Below are 21,144 nucleotides of genomic sequence, written 5' to 3'. Positions count from 1 at the left end.
TCGCAGCAAAGGGGGTGAATACATATGCACGCAACACTTTTCCGTCTTTATTTTTCTTGATTTCACTTCACCATTTTGGACTATGTTGTACAAGTCCATTACATGTAATCCAAATAAAAATCCATTTTAAGTCCAGGTGGTAATGCAACAAAATAGGAAAAATGCCAAGGGGTAAATACTTTTGCAAGCCACTGTATGTGCAGTACAGTAAAAAAATAATAATTGAGGACGAATTCACACAGATAGCGGTGACCTGCTATTTTCCACACTGGATCAACAAAAGTCACCACTAGGACGCATGTAAAACCATTATTTTATTTTCTATTTGCCCCATTCACCCCACAATACTGGTGTGATGTGTGGTGAGATGCAAAAATGCAGACATTGTGGTGCTGTGCAGAAACCTTGTACATTGCCAAAAAAGTTCTAAAAAACAAACAAAAAAAACCCTAAAAAGTGCCTATCGTTGTAACACAAGGCAACATAGCTCACCGCTGCCACCTAGCTGACAAAGAAGAAGAATAAGTGTCAGCAGGAAAGAGTCAGCGCTTGAATGAATCTACTAAATATCTACTAACTAGAGATGAGGCCGGGTTTGGCGACAACCCAGTCCGTCTGAGTTTGCTCAAGCCCGTTCAAAACTCGGACCGCCACCCCCTCCTACGGACCAAATCAGTATTGTCAGCTGCAGTGCGGGGAATGTGCCTCCCCACAACTGATTCGGGAGGAGGGGGTGGCAGTCAGTTTTGAGCGCACCTGGTCAAACTGGGTTCACACCAAGCCCAGCCTCATCTCTACTCCTAACATAGCATAAATGTACTGAAGCAAGATGGAAGCAGTGTCTATGAAGAGAATCAGGTGCTTCCAGTTCTTAGTGCTCTGCCTTCTACAAGTGGGGCCCCAAACAATTTCTGTGTTCCTATAGGTAGCTTAAGGAAATGCAATTTAACCTCTACACTAAATTAGTCAAAGCAATTGTCTGCTTTTACTGGGTTCATCTCAATGTAAAACATGTTCCAGCTATAAAAAGATGAAAAGCTTTTGGAAGAACAGTCACAACAATGTATAGAGGTGCTCCTCAAATAAAAAACATACGCGCTGCGAGTAAGTAAAGCAGACATAGCTGTACCTCCTGATTAACGATACACAATCCTCCGCCTGGCTCCGTAGCTGCATGCTGGGAAGGAGACTTATACATTCGGCTAGTCGTAGCAATGACTGTTCCACGGATGCCCAGGAGGCTACAAGCAGAAGAAACAAAATAACAAGGTCTGACATAACTGCCAGCTAGATGGCTGATCCGATACAGAGACAGAGACACGGGAACCATTAGCTCTGAATCACGCAGGCTACTTAGCTCGAGAGGGAGAAGCTATCACAGAAATTAATGCTGCAGACCTCATATGTCCACAGGAGACCTGGAAGAGGCAAAGCTGAAAATACCTTCAACCGTGAGTAAACTCTTATTCTATAGACTGCAGGGGTATGGAAATTTTTAAAAAAAACCTACTTGTCCAAGGACTAATGTGGGGCCCAATCTACTTGTAGTGATACAAAAAATTATTTTAACCAAAATTGTATTTAACCGTGCTAAGAAGCTCTTCTATTGGACACCTGACCAATGAGTGCTCGCAGTTTGCGAGCAAAATTCAAAATTTACAGCACAGGGCAGCGCTGGACGGCAGTAGGGGGTAGAGATAGTACACCCATAGCGGCAGAGTGGAGGGACCATTCGCCGAAAGGACTGGAGGGGGACAAGGGGCCAAGATTTGAGTGGGTAATTCCATTTTCCCAAATTACTTGGGAAAGTGAACTTACCTTTTAATGCACATTGTGCATGTTAGAGAGAGCTGCTGCCTGGCTACCACAATATGGCACACAGTGGAATGGGGGCAGCACATAAGCATGTTATCACACAGGGGCTAACAAGCCTATGTGAAAGCGTTTGGAGGTGACTGGTTCTCTTTGTGAAGACTAGGTCTCCCCTGCCCTCCAATACAGAAGATCGAGCAAAGCATTGTGCTTGATCTCCTGTGCAGCCTAGCTTATGTCAGCTGAGACAGGAAGCACTGTGAATACAGTACTCCTGTCTCACTAATCAAACAGAGCAGATTGAAGAAGGGACGTTCTCTGGTCTGCTCCCTGCTCTCCATCCTGAAGTCATTTACCGTGGTCCCGGGTCCCCCAGAAGAGGGAGAACCCTGAAAAACAAGGAGGGGAGGCGGGGCGGGACATGCAGGCTCCCCTGCTCTACACGGTTGCCCACAGCATGGCTAAATGTCGTAAAAAACACCAGCCTGGCACCCGGAACTGCATGTCCTGGGCATCAGGCAATAGGAATTATGCACCCCAGGAACTGGGCCTGCCCAGCTAATAGGAAAGCCTATTTACAAACCTATTGATTATGAATACCCAAGGATAGTAAAACTAGGGGTGTTGCCAGCAGCAAACAACTGATTGCAGCAGTTATCTTCTAGTGGGGGTAAGAAAGTTCGAGGAAGAGAACTTAAAGTAAGGTAACAAAATCTCGGCTAAAATGCGGGTGCAACAGTGGTGATGTTATATCAGTATGGTGATGTTATATCAGTATGGTTTTACGGTTCTAGGCTGCTGAACTCTTGATAAAACTAATAGAAAAAGGTTTTCCTCAGAGCTGGACAAGGCAACAAGGCACATGACACCTTTCACAGTACTCTGATGTCCACTACCAACAAGGTACTAAAATTAAGCTAAATCATATTTCATAAAGTTCTAAAGAAATGGGAGCCCCAATCCCCTGAAACGTGTTGGCTATCCTCACTGTTGATACCAATAAAGTTGTTGTAAAAAAAAAGAAGAATGGATTAGAAAATCGAAGTTCACACTAAGTTGCTTGTTATGGGGAACACCTTCCACCATGGCCTTTCCATGTGGCTGTGAAAAACAGCCACGTGGAAAAGTCTACATAAGATCTCTCTGTAAATGGTCAGTGTGGAGAAGAAAAACAACTATAATGGTCCTCTGAAGCTTACTTGGTTCCTCCAGTTTGGCGATATGGATGAGTGCACGGTTCTTAGTGCTGCTAAGCATGGACTCAAGTCTCTTCAGGCACATGGACAGCTGGCATTCCCCAGTCACTGGATCTAAGACTTCCTTCAATTTTTCCACGTAATATGTAGAACAGCGTAGGAGCCAGTTCACAGCATTTATCAGAGCCCGACACAGGCTGATGCACTCTTCTGCTTTACCATGACAGCTGGAAGCAAAGGTATACAGGCAAAATTAATGTTGAGCTGCCATCATATTACCCACGTAGGAAACACCTGTAAAACCGATGCACAGCAATAACATTCAGCAACTATAATACTCCCTTTTCCCAAGGAAAAAAAAAGTTGCTGAAGGTTCACTGTTCTTCACTTTTGTTGTGTTCACTTTGAGAAACTATTGACAATAGTCCAGGACAGGACCAGTCTCAGGAGCCAGACAACCAATGCACCCAATCTTCATACATTATACTGGATCCTGAACACTACATGGAATATCTACTTCCAAAATACAGTGGTACCTCTGTTCATGAACGCTTCTGTTTGCGAACAGGAAGTTTGGCAAAATTTTGCTTCCATTCGCGAACTCCGCATTGGCTGACGAACACAACCGCAGCCATCTTCCCTGCTCAGACACGTGGTCGTGGCTTCCTCTAATCGAGATCGCGGTCTGATCACAGTTTGTCTCAGTTCGCGACCAGAATCGTGGAACAAATTAAGTTTGTGAACCGAGGAACCACTGTACCTCATTAGGTCAGCTTCTAAAGCGAACTTTTAGGGTCGACTTGAAGGCTGCTCCAAAACGAATAAAAACTGAGCCAAACTTCAATGTTTAAATGATATTAAAGTCAAAAGGTTTTTAGACTAATTCAAATGACTTACAATGGGTGCTGCTCCTCGATGTTTAAAAGTTTGAGTTTCCTGAAGAATCAACTGGTCCCCTGAGCACTGGCCCTGATATCCTGTTTTAAGGTGGCTCATTTCCCTTACATGATCCTATGGAGCCACTCTTGTGTGTGGTAGTAGCTGCATGTGTCCCCACAAACACGGAGGCACAGCAGGGCAAGACACCCCCCTGATCTCTTCACTCCTCTCCTCCTCCTTCCCATCTCCAAGCTAGTGAATGTTCAGCTGCTGGAGACTGCTCTGTTACTTGTGATCTTGTACTAGACAGGAAGTTTAGGAAAGCTGAGCTGAGAGAATTGGAGCGGTTTGAAAACATGATGACTCCAAGTGCTTGGGCAAAAAATGTAAAGAAATGCTGTGCTGGACATTTTTTATCAGGATTCATTACTGGAAAAAGGTTTGGCAGTTTAATACTACTTTAATTACAAACATAAATGAGTGATGTGAGACGTCATATAAATGGCCTGGTGGAAATAGCACATGACTAAAGCCAATGCATGCTGAGGACCTCCACATTTTTCCATCATATGCTCAGTCTGAACTGCCCAGGATGTGATGCTTTTTCAAAATGATCCTTTGCTTTGCCCATGCAATCAATATGTACCTTGGCATATTTTCAGCTTTGCTTCTGTCCCCTACCAATACATACAGCCGTCTGGAGTGAAAAGCAATACCCAATACTTCTGGGTATGGGAAACATGCAACTGTCTCCCCATTCTCCAATGATAAAGCTCTGGGTGGTCAATCACCAAGCCTGAATGCTGTACAGTGGGGAGAGGGTCCTTAGAGCTTACACAGAGCATTCCTGCTCTGGCTGGTAAAAAGAGTGGCAGGGATTAAAGCTGGAGGGGGTAAAGGGCAATATTTAAAGCATATGTAACTACAAGAACAAAATGTACCATACTGCAGCTTACCAGTCCTTAGATGTGGTGGCTGCATTAGTTTTCTGGGGTTTTAGTCTTTAATTTTAACATGGTCATCATACCAGCAACACTCTTCCTATCCAAGTGTGACAATGCTCACTCACTGAACTGTATCTACAGGAAATTTTGTAGGGCTTCATAATACCTACCCCCCTCATTACTACAACATAGGGGGAGATGTTCTGTAGTCCACAAACATAATTGGGAACAGTGCTAACTGAAAATAGTAAGCAGAAGAAGTTATCAGCTCTGCCAAGATATCTGGCAGAATCATATCACATTTTTAAAGTTCGCCGACCCATAGAGACAGCTGCCTTTTTTTTCTATCCCCTCCCTTCTGCCATACACATCTCCCCGCTTGGCTCTTAGCAACTAGGGACGCTCTGGCCAGCACTGGGTCCCAGGTTGCTAAGAACCAGGCAGGAAGATGTGTAAGGGCCATACACATCTCCCCACCCGGCTCTTAGGAACCAGAGGCGCTCTGGGCGGCGTCACGCCCAGCTCCTGTCACAGGGCGGGGCACGAGGGGTGCAAATATTTGTAGATATGCCCTTGCCAGCAGGATCAAAGGACTAGTTCATTTTATCATTGTGGGCAGGAGACATGTCCACTTTAAATCACTATATTGAGTGTTAAAGCATATCTAAGCCCAAGAGCAATAATTATACTGCATCATATCAGTGCTTAGATAAGTTGGCTGCATTAGTATCTTGCATTAGCTTTTTCAGGCTTTCATTCCATTTATTTTCACTGTTGAAAAACACACTTCCTATCCCGAGGGCAACATTTAGTTCTCCACTGTATCTATAAAGGACAAGCGTTGTCACCCTTCTCTCCATCTCCAGTACATCAGGGAAAGCAATTTTAGTACAAGCGAGGAGCCTGTACAACTGTGCAAGACTGAGGGCAAGGACGGAGTTCAGCTTTCAATATTCTTGAGGTTTCATAGCTGGTACAAAATATGATGATACTAAAATGTTACCTTAGATTGTCACAAAACATGTCCATGATTTCCAGTAAAGACTGAACACAAAGGTCTCTGGAGAAGTCATCAAACTGGAAAGCAAACAGAGCTGTCAGCATACAGACATCAACATATAGATCTTTTCAGACTGTGGTAACAAGGTCTGGTTTCACAAAATAAAACAAAAGTTGCAAGACTCCAAAGCTGCCCACAATATTCAATGGGTGGATATCTATTAATTATTGTCCACGGTAAAATAGTATATTCAACATTCTCGGATTAAGATGTACACTTCAATGAAGGGGTGGCCTTAAATGGCTGGGTCATTTTCTGGGAGCCCCGTTAAGCAATGTGCAATTGTTTTGGGGATGTTCAATAGGATCCTGCTAAAGCAACATAATATAACTATCGGAAGCCCCAAAAGTTTGTTGTGGGTTGGATACATTAATGGATTTCCTGATAAAAGAGCAACTACAGTCAGCAAAAGAAAAATTAATGGTTCACTGCCCAACTCTTAAGGGGATGACCATATGGGCCTTCTTTGTCTATCCTGGTTAGATCCAGCTTGCCCTCTTCAGTGGACACTTATGTATAGTGTTTTCAACTTCTTGCCAATATGACATATGGGGATCTATTCAAACAATTTGCAGAGCCATTCGCCCTGCCAATCTCTGTGAATAAGCATTCTTTGGGCAAAAGTAACATTCATAGTATATTTTCTTTTCAGATTGAATGCAATACCACATTATGACCACTTGATGGTGCCAAGGAGCATAAGAAATACGTTTTTCCTCTGCTCCATCTAGTGGCTACAATATGGTATTACAATACATTACATTCGACCTGAAAGGAAAATAAACTAAGAATGTTCGTTATTGCCTCTATTCACACAGAACGAATGTTCATAGAGATATGCAGGTTGAATGGCTCTGCAAATTATTGATATACACCCCATGGGGTAACCTTGGGGAAATCTGTATTGTCCATTTTGAACTTGAAAATTACCTTTTTGAAAGACTTTGAAATAAAATGTTATGGTGTTTTTAACAGCATTATGGGTTTTAACTGTGCTAATATAGTCGGAAATGTGTTTGTGATAACCAGCTATTTCAACATGATTATTTAAACATGAGCCAAGAGAGTTTACCGTTAAGACACTGGAGAAATGGCTGCTCAGAACAGGGCTATGTAGTGATATGTGAATAATAAATAATAATAAACCAATTTCAAAAAGTAAAAGTGGCAACATTTGTAATGGCCTTGCTATAATTTAAAACCAGTTTACCACTTTTCATGATGGACTCATTTTTCCAGTATTAACACACATGTTAAAATGCACATTTTTGCCTTGAAAATTTATTGAAGACCCCCAAAACTATATATTTTTTAAAGCGGAGGACCTGAAGAAAAAAAATGATTATTGATATTTAGGCAAATATTTATTTTCAGATAAAAATTAATTTTAATGTACATAAAAATATAATCTCCAATGAAAGATGAGCTTGTATTGAAGTAAATAAATACCAAATACGACAAGCCTTAAAATTCTACGCGCCCACAAAATGGCAAAAAAAAGCAAGATACCTAAAATTGTACTTAGGTGATGCATTAAAGCTTTACAGTTCATCAATCAAGAGTTAAACATAAAAGATTTTTACTTTAAGGTGTGAGAAGCATCATATGTAATAATATTGTGCTGGTCACAGGTACTTATTATGGAAACATTAGCAGTCTACCAGAGCCTCAATGTCTTCTGAGCACTATGCTAAGGCAAATCGAGGACAGATAATCCCCAATCTGCTGCTTACCTGGCCACCGTTGGCCAGAATCTGACAGCCATGAACCCGGAAGTGCTCAGAGACGAGTGCTTTTGGTTTAGTAGCCAAAGGATAGATCTATGAAAGACTATTCGATGCTCTCCCTCCTCTTTCCAGCCTGGAGCTGTTTTTTGTGTTCTCGGACGGCAAGCATGTGAGCCCGTGAAACATGGCGTGGGTGGGGGTTCGCACTTACAAGGTCTATAGAAGTAATCATAGCAGAGCTACCCAGATCACGTCTACTGTAAGCCTTTTCTTTAAAAAAAAAAAAAAAATCTTAACATTTCCAAACTTTTGATTGCCAGTGAAAATAAAACATATGCATTACAAATAAAGATTTAATAAAGGATGCATCTATGACACAGGATTTCCAGGGAGCTATAAGCTTTCTAGAAAGAAAAGCAAGCATAGGAGTAGTCATCTCCTTTCAAAGAAACAAAGCCAGATAATCTATGATGGCGCAGTGCCCTGCATCATGCCATGTATATACCTGTGAAAAGAAGTGTGTATGGTGCCCCTACATAGAGGTCCCTCAGTGACTATTAGGTGCATTGGACAGTATTGGACCTGTTGCATTGTCACTACACAGCGAGCCTTAGCAGCTTATTATATTTCGTCTTCTTTTCCCTGTGATTAGGAAGTGATCAATAAGCGAGAGAGAGAAGATACAATACTGAAATCTTATTGAAAGATAATCAACAGTAATACTGTGGTCTCAAAGCACCGGGTCACCAGAAACAAGGACACTTTTAGATATGGGGTGGCATGGCGCACTACAGCCAAGCGGTAGGTAGGCCGTTTTAGCCATTTGCATTTTACTGCATACATTTTCTGTTTTGCCTGGAGAATAACTTTGTTACTCTTAACATGTGCTCCTCCTCAAAATACCTTTATGACATTTCCTGACAATGTCTGACCCGTGTCCCATGTACACATCACGATAAACAAATCTGGTTCTCCAAATAGCTTGTCTCTGAGCCAAACCCCGCATAACCTTCCCATGATGCAGCAGGCTAAATTCCACTTCCATACATCTCCTTCTTCTCTGACCAGAATTCTCTCCCTAATGTAAATATTTGCACTTCTCAGCAAGGATCCTGATTTTTTTTTTCCGCTCCGGGGGCGATGTGACCAGAACGCGATATCATGTACACAGAAAAGTATACATAAAAATGTAAACACGCAGTCCTCATATGCCTCCGACAATCCAACGTGTCTTTATGAGAGGGGAAAAACAGGCCGGCTCTGTAATTCCTGCTAAATGACATCTATACTTAATTTCATCTTCAATCTCTTCTGGCTTACATGAAATGGAAAAACATTGAGCCCAAACAGAAACCAGTTATGATATTTATTCCACTGAAACAGTCCCGAGACTATTTTTAGTTAACGCCAAGTACACTATATTGTACAGAGGTTACACAGTTCCTTATGCAGCTGACAGAGAACGGCCATCAGTCTTTGCCTTCATCCTCAGATTTCCTGGTCATTTGATTTCTATGGGCATCTCCTTGTTTATTGACCCAGTGTCGACCAGAAAAGTGTAAAAAGCAGCAACAAAAAAAAGCGTATGGTGGTGCAAGGGAATTTTCCATGACCCTGTTTTGCTCATTGCCACTTGGGCCAAATTGACAGGGTCTCTTTAAAGCCCTGACTTCGTTAATAATAACCTTCAGAGCACTCCCTCGCATCGCCTTCGTCTGTTGCAGCCTCCACTGTAAGTCAAAGCTTATAGCAGTGATGCCCCCCATTTTGTAATTTGAAAGTATTCGGGCCTAGCGACTGGTAGCTTGGTCTGAGCAGTGCATCATGTGAGAAGGTGCAGAAGTCACTGAGGATTTTGTGGTGGCTGTGACAGAAATAGGAGCGGCAGAGGAATGGCGTCATGCAGAGAATGACATGGAAAGTGCAAAATAACAGGGTGTCTTTAAAGCCCAACTTTGGGCACAATAATCTTATCGCAGTTCAGCGGACCTGCCTCCTCCTCAGCGCAAATCTTCAGTATACATGTGAATGGAAGTCCAGCCCCACTGAACTTCCAATCCTGCTCTGGCTTCAGTGCTGCAGGCCTCATAGACCTCAGTGCTGTGGTTGCATCTCATTCCTCCCTACTACAGGCCAATCACAAAGCAAATGGCCCCAGGCTCCGTTATGTGACTGGCCAGGAGGAGAGGGGAACGGAGATGTGACCACAGCACTGAGATCCATGGGACCTGCAGCACTACAATGGGAGCGGAAGTTCAGCAGGAACTGGATTTAGACCCACATGTGTACTAAAGATTTGCAAGGAGGAGGAGGCAGTACTAAATATGGCATGTGGCTTCACAGCAAAGTCACTCTGCAACTTACAGAACTGTAATAAGGTTATTATGCCTGGGTCAACATCTTCAGGCATATATGATGAGGATCTACATCACTGGACGCTGTGATTGACATTGGATTGTCAGGGGACCTTGTTCATTTAGGCTTTCATTGTCACTTTGCCCTTTCGGCATTGACAGCATATCTCTGCCACTCGTACTTCTGTTTGCTACAGAAACACAAGTATAATTCTGTGCAAGACAGCATAGCCAGTGCCTTGCACTTCACTACAGCAGCAGCAGCTCCGCTGAGTCAGAACATACACACAGCCTGCTGACTGGACGATGAAGCTGCAGCACACTAATCAGGTTATTCCAATGCTCACTTTGTTCTTTTCAGTCAGCACACTTACACTGCAGCAAACCTGACTGGCTCCTAGTACTGGTCCTCCCAGTCTATGTGGTGCTGTGCAGGGGGTTAAAAAGAGGCTGAAATACATTATACTGTTTTTATATGTATCTGGAGTTTAGCTTTAGGGGTCATTAACACCAGATGCATTGGGGCTACAATGGCCCTTTTTTCCAACGCACAGACAAGCCAATCTGCTGTTTTCAATTGGCTCAGTTCACACCTCTGCATTGCAAAAAAAAAAAGTATGGCATGCAGCACATTTTTTCAGTGCAGCATGGGGTAACATGGTACAACCTCAGCACTCTGATGCCACTTTTTATTTTTAGTTAAGAGTGGAAAAGGATTAGAACACCAGTCTGGTTTTCATTGCAGTCTGTGCCCCTCCTAGGGAGATTCCCACTCTCTATTTGTCCTGGTGACTGCTATTACTGAAAGTGAAAGTATAAGAAATTCCCAAATTTTGGGTTATCATCAAAACAGAAATAGATTTTTTTTTTATCGAAGCCCGTGGACGTGCATCAAACTTCCCCTGTGAACAAAAAAAGTGAACCGTGAAATCACAGCACACAAAAACGTGCACAAGGGTGCAGGGTCCTTCGAAAGAAGGGACCTACTTTCCCGACCCCCCGGGGCGCAAGGCTCCTGACAGGGGTTGAGACTGTTGGCCCACCAACCCGAAGGCGGGTGGACCCTTTTCCTGGGGGGACCTGCCGCAACAGGTCCCTCACAGGACTAGGCAGGTGGGCTCTCCCGAAGAGAGACCCACCTCCTGGGTGGGAGGAGACAGAGAACCCCCTACGAGGCACAGAATCTCCTCCCAGCGTCAGGAATAGGCTCCGAAGAAACTTGCACCATCAGCATCTGTGGGTCAAATTTAGAAAAATAAAAAAGTGCCAAACGTGCATAGAGTGCATAAATAAATCTAAAGTGCCAGTGCACCACGCTGACAGGCCTTAGGGGCCGGAGTGCAAAAATATTGCCCCGGACATAAGGGCTGTCCAAGAGGCGTTGTGCAGAAATAAGCAATATGGTGTGTGACCAAGTGCTACAGTGAGTCATGTGGGGTCCCATACCCAAGTGACTTTCTGAGCACCCCTGGGACGCCACCCCCAGAGGGTACAACACCACGGGCTTCTGCCGCCCCCGAACCCTCGAGCCAGACCAAGCTTCGCATCCGCTCAGTCAGAAAGCCATGTACTGAGCGGTTCTCCTCTCACAGGAAGCCGCCCCACACGCTCTTTTACTTCAGCGAGTACTAAGTAACCATCCCCCGCAAGGACGGTTCTTTTCCCCACCGAAAACTGATAAGAACAGATACTACACTTGATCTTTGCCAAAAGGCCAAGAAGCGATCAAAACAGAAATAGATGGGAAATCTTCCAGTGGGGACACTAGTTCTAGTGCCCCTGCTGATCACCAGGGATTTCACTTTCTTTAGATGGATTTTCTCTCGCTTTCTGTTATGGCTATCAGACAGGAAGTGAAGAAAAATCTTCCCAATGGGACAGAGATGGCAGAACAGCATTGACAAGGGATTTTTTTTCACTCGGGACATCTGAATGAAGTTTTAACAAAAAAAAAAGTAAACAGTGTGATGCACCAGGATCGGCACATCAAAACTGTACCTGTCAGCGTACACCAGCGGTCGTACGTTCAGAGTCATCACTCCCTAACTAATATAATCTTTTAAAAGAAACCTGTAATGAGAGAAGCATTGAGAATGCCACTGCTGAGTTTTACTTCTGAAAATCCCAGTTCTGTGGTTTTTATGCTGACTAGTTTCTTCAATACTTTGAGTCATTAAACCAGAAACAATATGCAGATAATGACTTCAAGGTTAACTCTGGTTCTCCTAATTTGCAGACTTGTTCCTAGTGAGCAACATAAAGTAATAAAAATAAGGATCGGTAAAAAAGCCAAGGTGGTTTGCAATGCACCCACCCCAATATTTCTCATTAAAGGTATACTTCCATAGGCTTAGACGCGAAGGAGACAGACCTGGTCACACAAATATCATCTGATTATAACCAGAAACTAATCTTTGAATTACAAACAACAATAGTTTAAACCAAGTTCAACATTTTGAACAGTGGAACATTAAAGACACCATATTAAGGAGAATCTTACCTTGCTGATGGCAGTCAGGACAGTAGCGTAAGATACCATCTGCAGAAGAAATTGCTCAACTTAGTCTACATAGATTATCAAGAATCAAAACTGCAAAAAAATATTTATATACTCTCTGTATTTTTTGGATCAACAGACTGGTCAGGACACAGAGTGTGATATAATATATTAGGAAGCCTCATATTTTTTTTAAGCAAACACATTGTACTAATTTGCTAAACATACCAAAAGTTAGATGTTTATGCATAGCATAGCCCTAAAGTGTGCACACAAAAGCAAAGACAAAATCAAACTGTCCTCCTGGTAAAGAGCCCTTAATCCTATCTTCAGATTTAAAAAAAATCCCCTTGCAGTGAGGCTGCCTTTGCACTGCATGGGTTAACTGCTCGATATGTCTAGGTACCCGTGTATAAGACTTTTACCTACCTGATCCCTGCTCCCACAGGCTCCAAGACCGGCACCCACAGCATCTTCCCCCTATGCTCTGGCAACTGTCGGCCTGCTGAAATCATCACGTACAATGCAGGCCTCATAGACAAGAAGCCTCACAGGGACACAGGGAACGATCTGAAGAACACAGGTACTTGCAGGCAACACAAGGTCCCTACACCTTCAGCAGTATTATTATTACTACCTTAAAAACATTTTAAGCAAGGTTAGGTTCCTTTCAAAGTGTATGTGAACAAAAGGACAAACATTTTATATTTTGCAGATTACCAGTCCTTAGATCTTGTGGTGATCACCTGCTGATCCTGACAGTAACAAACTTTGTGTCCTAAAGTGACAACACTCACTCATAGTACTATATCTATGGAGGAGCAGCGAACATGTAGTGTGTTAGGACTATAGAACTCCTCACTCTCTCATCTCTGTAACAGGGGGGATAGGGTTCTCTAGTTTTAGGAGGTTAACTAGTTAGAGCTGCTTGAGATAACATAGGATAGGACGGCACAGGAAGTGTGCATGGGGATGAACTTGCAAGGTCTCTGGATTTCTGGTCAGTAAAAAACACAGAGGGGTGCTAAAGCAGAGGTATAACAAGGAATCTTGAAGTCACCAAGAAAACAAACAAACTACACAGTAAAGAAGACTAGCCAAAAAAAATTAGTTAGACTTTTGTTTCAGCACAGGTGAAGAAAAGCCACTCAAACTCATAGGACACTAGCAAAAAACTGAGGCATTTGTCTCAATGAGGCAATTGTCTCATCATGCAGCAGAAACTGATTGATCTCAAGGGAAACAGCAATCAAATGTGTTGTATGAGAGTAAACAGTGACAAGGCACTGAATATATCTAAGTTGATCTCCTTAACCTCTGCACTGATATAAACATTCCCACTTGGGTAATCCAAGCACACATGTTTTCTCAGCAACCTTCTGCTGGTTTGGATTACAAACAAATGTCACATTACCCTCCAATTTGTATCACCAACTTAAGAGTGTGCCTTGATGGGAAGTCTACGCTAATGCAAAACCCGCATGAAGCAGGTCAAAAGCAAGTCAGAAGGAGGTCAAATGCACCCGTCAATAAATTCTACATGATCTCACAAGCGTCTCAAACTGATGCTATCGGCAAAAAGCCCAAAGACCGTTGACGCGGGCCCTTAGATCCGTCCTGCCCGGGATTATCCATCAACATCCAAATGTAAACTAATTATTCTCGAAGTGGTCAATGCAATAACAAGACTGTATTAGATTGCATACCTGAGAGTTGATAGCATATTTGAGGTAAGACAATATCAGAGGGTTGGGCGCTGGTCCAATCATGGCTTGATCCAAGAGTGCTTCTGCAGAAGAATACAACTTAATTAAAAATGAAGCTTGCAAATATGTACTGCTGTGCAGGAATTCCCAACTTTTTATAAGAAATGTTTTTAAATGCTCTGTTTCTCATATGGTTCACTGTGGAGCGCAGTTGACCTCTGAGGTAGACATATTTGTTAAAGGAGGAGGTCCTTTGGCAAAGCTCCTTCTTCCATACCCCTATGTGATATGGCACTCTATTATGGACTCATTAATCTGTTTTTGTTTAGTGTCTAGCAGAAGGCAAACAATTGAGACCTGTCCTAGGGCTATAAAAACAACATTGTATTATACATGGAGTTTACAAAGATCAGAGTACAATGTTTGTATTGCACTAAGAGTTCTACTGAAATGTAGGTTAAGAGCCAATAACAAAGGGTAAGAAGACTAACTGCAAGCATTCTCTCCTTCCAATGTAAATGCTGCCTGGCACAGGGCAGCTTAGGGCAGTGAGAACTTTAGCCCTCATTCACACTAGAAAAGGCCGGCACGTACAGCTCTGTGCTGCGTGCACGGCCATATCGAGCAGCTCCCGGGAAGGACAGGTGCTGCGTGTGATTAGTACGCAGCCCCTGTCCTTCTCTATGGGACTAGGCGGCCATACGCCCCCCCTAAGCTCACCTCAAGTGCAGGTTCATGGGGTGCGTGTTTCCTGGCTCGGACGCAGACAGGATCCATCCTGTCAGCGTACGAGTACGCTCACCCGCACAGATGTGCAGTCCCATAGAGGACAGGGTCTGCGTACTAATCACACACAGCACCTGCCCTTCCCGGGAGCTGCCCAATACGGCCGTGCCGGACTTTTCAAGTGTGAATGAAGGCTTAGGGTTAGGGTCTGGCTTGTCTGCAGGTATGTAATTTAATGGTTAAAGCTGGACTCCTGACAGACAGCTATACATTGCTACTCCTCTCCAATTACCAATACATCATTAAAGATTTATAAATAAATAGTATAAGTACCTGACTTGGAACTCTTATCAGCCTCTTGCAGTCCCTGTACAGCAGAGCTTTCAGAGAAGCTGCACAAGCAGCCCATAAAGTGTGTTACATTGCAATGAGCATGCTAATAGAAGGACAGAGCAGAGTAACAAAGAGATTAGCTCATCAATGTGCTGTTGGCTCACGGTCTTGGAATCTCTTGGGGTGTTCTGAGACTTTTATGTTGTTCTTAAAGTGTATTTCCGCTTTCGCAGCCAAATTGGGATAACACCTATGTGTTACATACTTCCATTCATATAGCATAAGCTAAACAGAATATGTATGCATCTTGCAGTTTAAATTGCTTTTTTACTTGGGTTAGGATTTCCTAGATTCTTAAGGGTTAAAATTTCTAATTGCTTCTCCTCCTTTTTTTTTTTTTAGGAGGGGTTGTATTTGACCTCTGCTGGTTTATTACATTATAATTTGTAAAGTTGATCTGAACACTGCTTGACCTAACAAAGGGTTAAAAGGATTGAAACTAACTTCTACATTGTATGGTAATGAAGATAATGAGAGAAACACAATCCTCAAATTTCAATCCTAAGTGTTTCTAAAAGGACAGAAAAAAAACTGTATTCAGCCATGTTGCCTGCTGCAACAAAACATCTAAAAAGTTTTAAAAAAAAAAATGTGTTATGCTGTATGAATGGAAAAACACAAACACATAGAGAGGATTTCTCAAATTTGACTGCAAAAGTGGAAATACACTTTAAGTGGAGCATTGGGCTTAAACTGACCCAAACACTAAACCAACGAAACTCAGTGACACCCGGTACAAGAGCAAACTAAGCAAGTGACAAGGAAAACCATCATTTAAAGAGCTTTAAGATGTGTCAAATAGCATGGCCACACTCACTTAATGAGAGTGAAACCTTTCCAGCTGTAGTGAAACTACAAATCCTATCGTGAATATGCCTCTGAAAGTCTTGCAATGCCATATGGGACTTGTAGTTCTTCAACAGCTGGAGGGCTGAAGTTTGAATACCCCTGGTTTACAGAGTCACATTTACCGGGTTCCATTAGGATAGTGAGAGGGTAGCTTGAACTCTTCTGCATTGACCAAAAAGTTAATGATCAGTTCTGGATAGACTGACCCTTCAAACATTTGTGAAGCACAAAATTGAACCTGCACTTTAACCTGAGCAGTCAGCTGACTTTCAGTTTAACTGACCTGCTAAGTTCAAGATGTCCCATGTTACTCCTTTGGGAAAGAATCTCTTCATATTGATAGCCCATTGGTAGTCACTCCATCTCTCCTTCCAGGCCTGCAGGATGGCCTGCTTCAGATTCATTAACTTCATGGCTTAGACCTGTTTAGGGTGAAAATGGCCACTGTTACATCCACACATATCTTCAAACAGTGTTTAGTCATGATGAACACAGACAAACCGCCAGCCTGCTACAGACAAAGCTCTTATGTAGGAGAACCTATTATTCTTATTATATGAAGAACATTTAGATCCCCTCTTCATTTCTCCAGTCACCTGAATAGAAATAGTTCCCTCAGGCCCTTTTATACATGAGGCCTAGAAAAGGACACTGGAGTAAAGGCAGATTCCTTATTCTAAAAATAAAAGCTTAAAGTAAAACTGAAGTCAAAAGTTTGGGTTTTTTGGGGTTTTGGATAGAGTAAGGGGGGTTATAACCCTGCCAGTGCCCTGTCCCATTGGGGAGATTTCCATTCACTTCTAGTTCAATAGTCACAACAGGGAAGTGATAGGTAATCCCTCCAATGTGACGGAAATACATGGTGGTCACCAGAACTAGTGTCCCCATTGGAAGATTTCCCAACTATTCCTGTGCTGATGACAAACCAAAATTTGGGATTTTCTTTCACTTTCGGTGATAACGGTCACAAGACAAATAGAGGGGGTGAATCTTAGGGGAAACCAACAGCCATAACAACCTAACATGCATAATAATCCCTCTCTGGTCTATCCTAAATTTAAAAAAAGTTTTGACTTCAGTTGCACTTTATATGTAAAACTGTTTTTTTATTTTGAATAAAGTAGGCCAGGGGTAGGCAACCGCTACACTCCAGCTGTGAAGAAACTACAAACCCCAGCATGCCTGTGCCTCCAGGAGCCATGCCTGTGGCTGTCAGTCTTGCATTGCCTAATGGGACTTGTAGTTCCACAACAGCTGGAGTGCTCTGGTTGCCTACCTCTGGGGTAGGCATGCATACTGTTATCTTTGGCCACTGTAAGCTGTCGCTGGAAGATGCTGTCCTATCACCTCCAACTTTCTAAGCTGAGATATCTCCCAAAAACATCACTTTGATGTGCGAAACGCTGTTTTTCGCTGTGTTTCCACAATTACAAAAATCCATCTCATCTCTTGGAAAAAAAATGTGTTATTTTTACACATAGCACTAGGTGTGTATCATAACTCTAATAAGGTGTATATTATGTATAGAGGACTGCTGTATTGTATAAAAATATCTTGCAGCATGACGGCCCCGGCAGATAGCACCGGACTTCTGGGTGCTTCAGGAGAGACAGAGGTGCTAAAGTAGTCAAGTGCTCAAATCGCATCAATCGCATTGTCTGTGAATGGACGACAAGATGAAGGGGAGGGGATGTATCCGGCACCAGCAAGGCTCTAGGCCAGGGGTGGGCTGCACCAGCCCTCCAGCTGTGCTTTAACTACAAATCCCAACATGCCTCTGCCTCTGGGAGGCATGCCTGTAGCTGTCAGTCTTGCAATGAATCATGGGACTTGTAGTTCCACAGCAGCTGGAGGGCTGGAGTTGCCCACCCCTGCGCTAGGCGTAGTTCTGGCTTACTACCACCGGTCAAGGGTGCCACAGCTAAATATGGTCTGTCCTCCCCATAGCATGCAAAGTCCAAGTAAGCAGCTGCATTTCCTCCAAATCCTTCTTTGGGGGGAAATGAACTTTATTCATCAATACAAAGATGACATGACAAGCACAAGGTCTTTTGCCAGACCCTGCTCCTCCTTCACCAACGTGCCTCATCCAATCTAGCGCTTTATCATAGAGGGGATGAAACATGTCAGCGGAGGAGGAGCAGGATCTGGCAGAAGGCTTTGCACTGATCATGCCATCTACAGCAAAATAAGGTTCACTGAAAAACATGAATTTGGCACAAGTGCAGCCTTTCTCAACCAGGGTGCTGTGGCACCCTGGGTTGCCTCAACATTTTTGCACAGCATCATGCAATGCCAAGGTACAGGCAGGCTTCTGGTGTGAAGGGGCTCCTGATATGAAATGGGGAACTCTGATGTGAAAGAAGGGGTCACTGATTTGAAAGGGGGGTTACTAGTGTGAGGGAGAACTGATGTGAAAGATGGCGGTTCCTGGTGCAAAGGGGGCTTCTGATGTAAAAGGCCTCGATGTGGGGGTGGGGGGCTATGTTAAGAGGGGCTTGTATGAAGTGGAGACTCTGATGTGAAAGAAGGTGCCTCCTAATGTAACATGTGGCTCCTGATGCAAAGAGGGACTCATGTGAAAGTGGTCACCTTAAAATCCATACCAAAACACTACCTGGATTTTGCATTTTTACATATACATTTCTTATATGTTATACTGGGTTGCCTCGAGATTTTGCTTAATTCTAAAGTGTGCCATGACTGAAAAAAGGTTGAGAAATGGATGAACTAGGGATCTACTGAGCAGTCATCAGCAAGAGTCACATGACCCGAACTCTTTCCTGATCCGAATACTAGTTCTGTGTTAGTGACTGGGAAAGTACTGAAGCCATGGGTCTCCATAACAGTCAGGCAGCCGCTTAAAGTGTATGCACAGGCGAAACTTTGTTAGTTTTGGGTAGTGTAGGGAAGGATGAGAAATCCCATCAGGTTGTTATTGCTATCTATGTCCCTGCTGGGGAGATTTACCCTCCCTATCCGTCATGCTGACCACTGTCACCAAAACAGAAAGTTAAGGAGAAGCGAACATTTTCTAGTTGTCACCAGAACAGGGGAAATTTCCCATTGGTCCTGTGCTGTCTAAAGCTGGCCATACTCTGATCAAATTCTGGTTGAGTTCTGACTGAGAATAGAGCAGTGCTTAGCCTTGTCAGCGTCTCTCATAATTGGGCACAAATACATTTTCCAATTGACTTTTGTCAAAGGAGCCAGTTGGAAAATTCTCAGGTGACCAATCAGCTACAGTCACCGGTCGGGTATTCTGACAACGGAACCCCATCATTGTCAAAGTACAGTAACCAGGTGGGGGAATTCCCCATACACATTGTCTAGTGTGGATGAGCGACTCTATAGGGCTGAACAAGAAAAAAAACAGCCAGCAGGCCAAACACTACTTAGATTTTCATAAGAACTTTCGTACAGCTTTCTATTAGTTGATGGGGTCAAATAGAGAATCCATTTCGACCATAGTGACAAAAAAACTTGACCGAACAGGAGGGAATGTGGTTTTCGCTCGGGAAACTCATCTCATTCCGAAATTGAACAAAATTTCGATTGACATTCGTCAAGTGTCTGATGGCATTATCGGCTGTTAAAGAAAGATCTTTCGTACAAAACGTTAATTCGTAAGTCTACTAGTGTATGGCCAGCTTAAGAGAGCTAGAGAATCTATTTCCTTTAACTTCCTGTTTCATCTCTGGTACAAAAAGCAATGGGAAATCTCTCCATGGGGACACACTAAGCAAAACATTAACAGACAGGAGCTTTAACCCCTCGCCACTCAATCCAAAACCAAAATAAAAAAGTTTTTGGCATTATATACACTTTAAGGTATACTACAACCGGAAATTACAATATGTGTCCATATTGTGGATCGCTGTTATCACTGAGCAATATTTGCTCAGTGAAAATACACCAGATGCACTTTAAGAGCAGAATACAAATACTATCGATTTATTTATACACAATAGTAGAGGAGATCTGAAGATTGGCAGCTGCTTATGAACGAGGAACAGAGAGATCTGAATCCAAAAGGAAATTCTTGAAAACTTTGCAATTCCACCATTGACCACCCTGCTGGTCGCTAATCTAGAAGACGACTGTGAGCAGCCCCAGCCATTATATTACAACAACAAACATGATCATCACAACACTCCTCTTACCTCCGATCAATTCACACTCAGTCCACTGAATAGGGAACCGCCATGACAGCCCCGCCCACCTGCTTGGTCGTGTCGCATAGCGATGACGTCCGGCGACCCGCTAGTGCTCATGGGAGTGGTAGTTCACAGTCAGTGAATGGGATGGCGCTCTTCTCTAGCGGTGGCAGGTGGGACACGTGAGCTGCATGAGGCGCTAGAAACAGCAGAAAGCTACTCTTCCCCTCAGTCGGCACTGTGTATTGGCACATGCGTCTGCTACCCACAAAAGTATCAGAAGGTGATTCAAAAGAGAAACAAAATATTGTTTTCTCCTATTTTTATTATCTAACGTTGAAATGTTGTAATGGGTAGTTTTTAACATATATTTAAACTTTCTGAGTTGAGACAGAGGGGCGCCTTCCAGCACAATGGGGGGGGAGTTTATGAAAATGTGGGAAAATTTGTAGTTGCAAACACCAAAATGTCATGTTTACTAACCGCAAAGTTTAGTGTTCTTGCAACGTTAATGTTTGCAACTCCCTAACTGTGTTTTGTGACATTTCATTTTTTAAACTGCGCAGTAATTGCGTCCATCATTTGTGGCATAACAAGACCTCCAAATTTTCGCGCGTTCTAGAAGCGCTACTGAGTACTTGTTATAGAGGACTTTCACCCACTACTTCAATCTCTCCAAAAACTGTTACTTTCAAGAAATTCTAGCTGTCCATTGTGTGCTTATTTCAGCTCTCAACCAAACTTTCAGACCCCATTCACACTGAGCTACATAAAAAAAAGCAGCGCTGATTTGAGCTGAGTGACATTGAGCTACAGTGCGCATTTTGTCACACTACACAGCGCT

General features: G+C 43.1%; 1 protein-coding gene across 3 annotated transcripts in view; it reads right to left on the bottom strand.

Moving 5' to 3' along the window:
* Positions 1 to 20,382, bottom strand: part of MED24 (mediator complex subunit 24) — a 54,900-nt gene extending 34,518 nt beyond the window's left edge. For 2 of the 3 annotated variants that reach the window (XM_018564495.1, XM_018564498.1), the window contains exons 1-7: positions 20,307 to 20,382; positions 16,427 to 16,565; positions 14,176 to 14,258; positions 12,473 to 12,511; positions 5,835 to 5,908; positions 3,012 to 3,235; positions 1,130 to 1,241 (exon numbers count right to left, since the gene is read on the bottom strand). In XM_018564495.1, coding sequence (XP_018419997.1) covers positions 1,130 to 1,241; positions 3,012 to 3,235; positions 5,835 to 5,908; positions 12,473 to 12,511; positions 14,176 to 14,258; positions 16,427 to 16,556 — 662 coding nt within the window. In that variant the 5' untranslated portion in view covers positions 16,557 to 16,565; positions 20,307 to 20,382. The remainder of the gene's footprint in view (positions 1 to 1,129; positions 1,242 to 3,011; positions 3,236 to 5,834; positions 5,909 to 12,472; positions 12,512 to 14,175; positions 14,259 to 16,426; positions 16,566 to 20,306) is intronic. The other variant, XM_018564496.1, reaches the window with a different exon arrangement.
* Positions 20,383 to 21,144: the final 762 nt, after the last annotated feature.

This window comes from Nanorana parkeri, unplaced genomic scaffold (assembly GCF_000935625.1).
Source record: "Nanorana parkeri isolate BGI_ZX_2015 unplaced genomic scaffold, ASM93562v1 scaffold756, whole genome shotgun sequence".
Taxonomy (NCBI): Eukaryota; Metazoa; Chordata; class Amphibia; order Anura; family Dicroglossidae; genus Nanorana; species Nanorana parkeri.
This window is presented reverse-complemented; position numbering and strand designations above follow the sequence as displayed.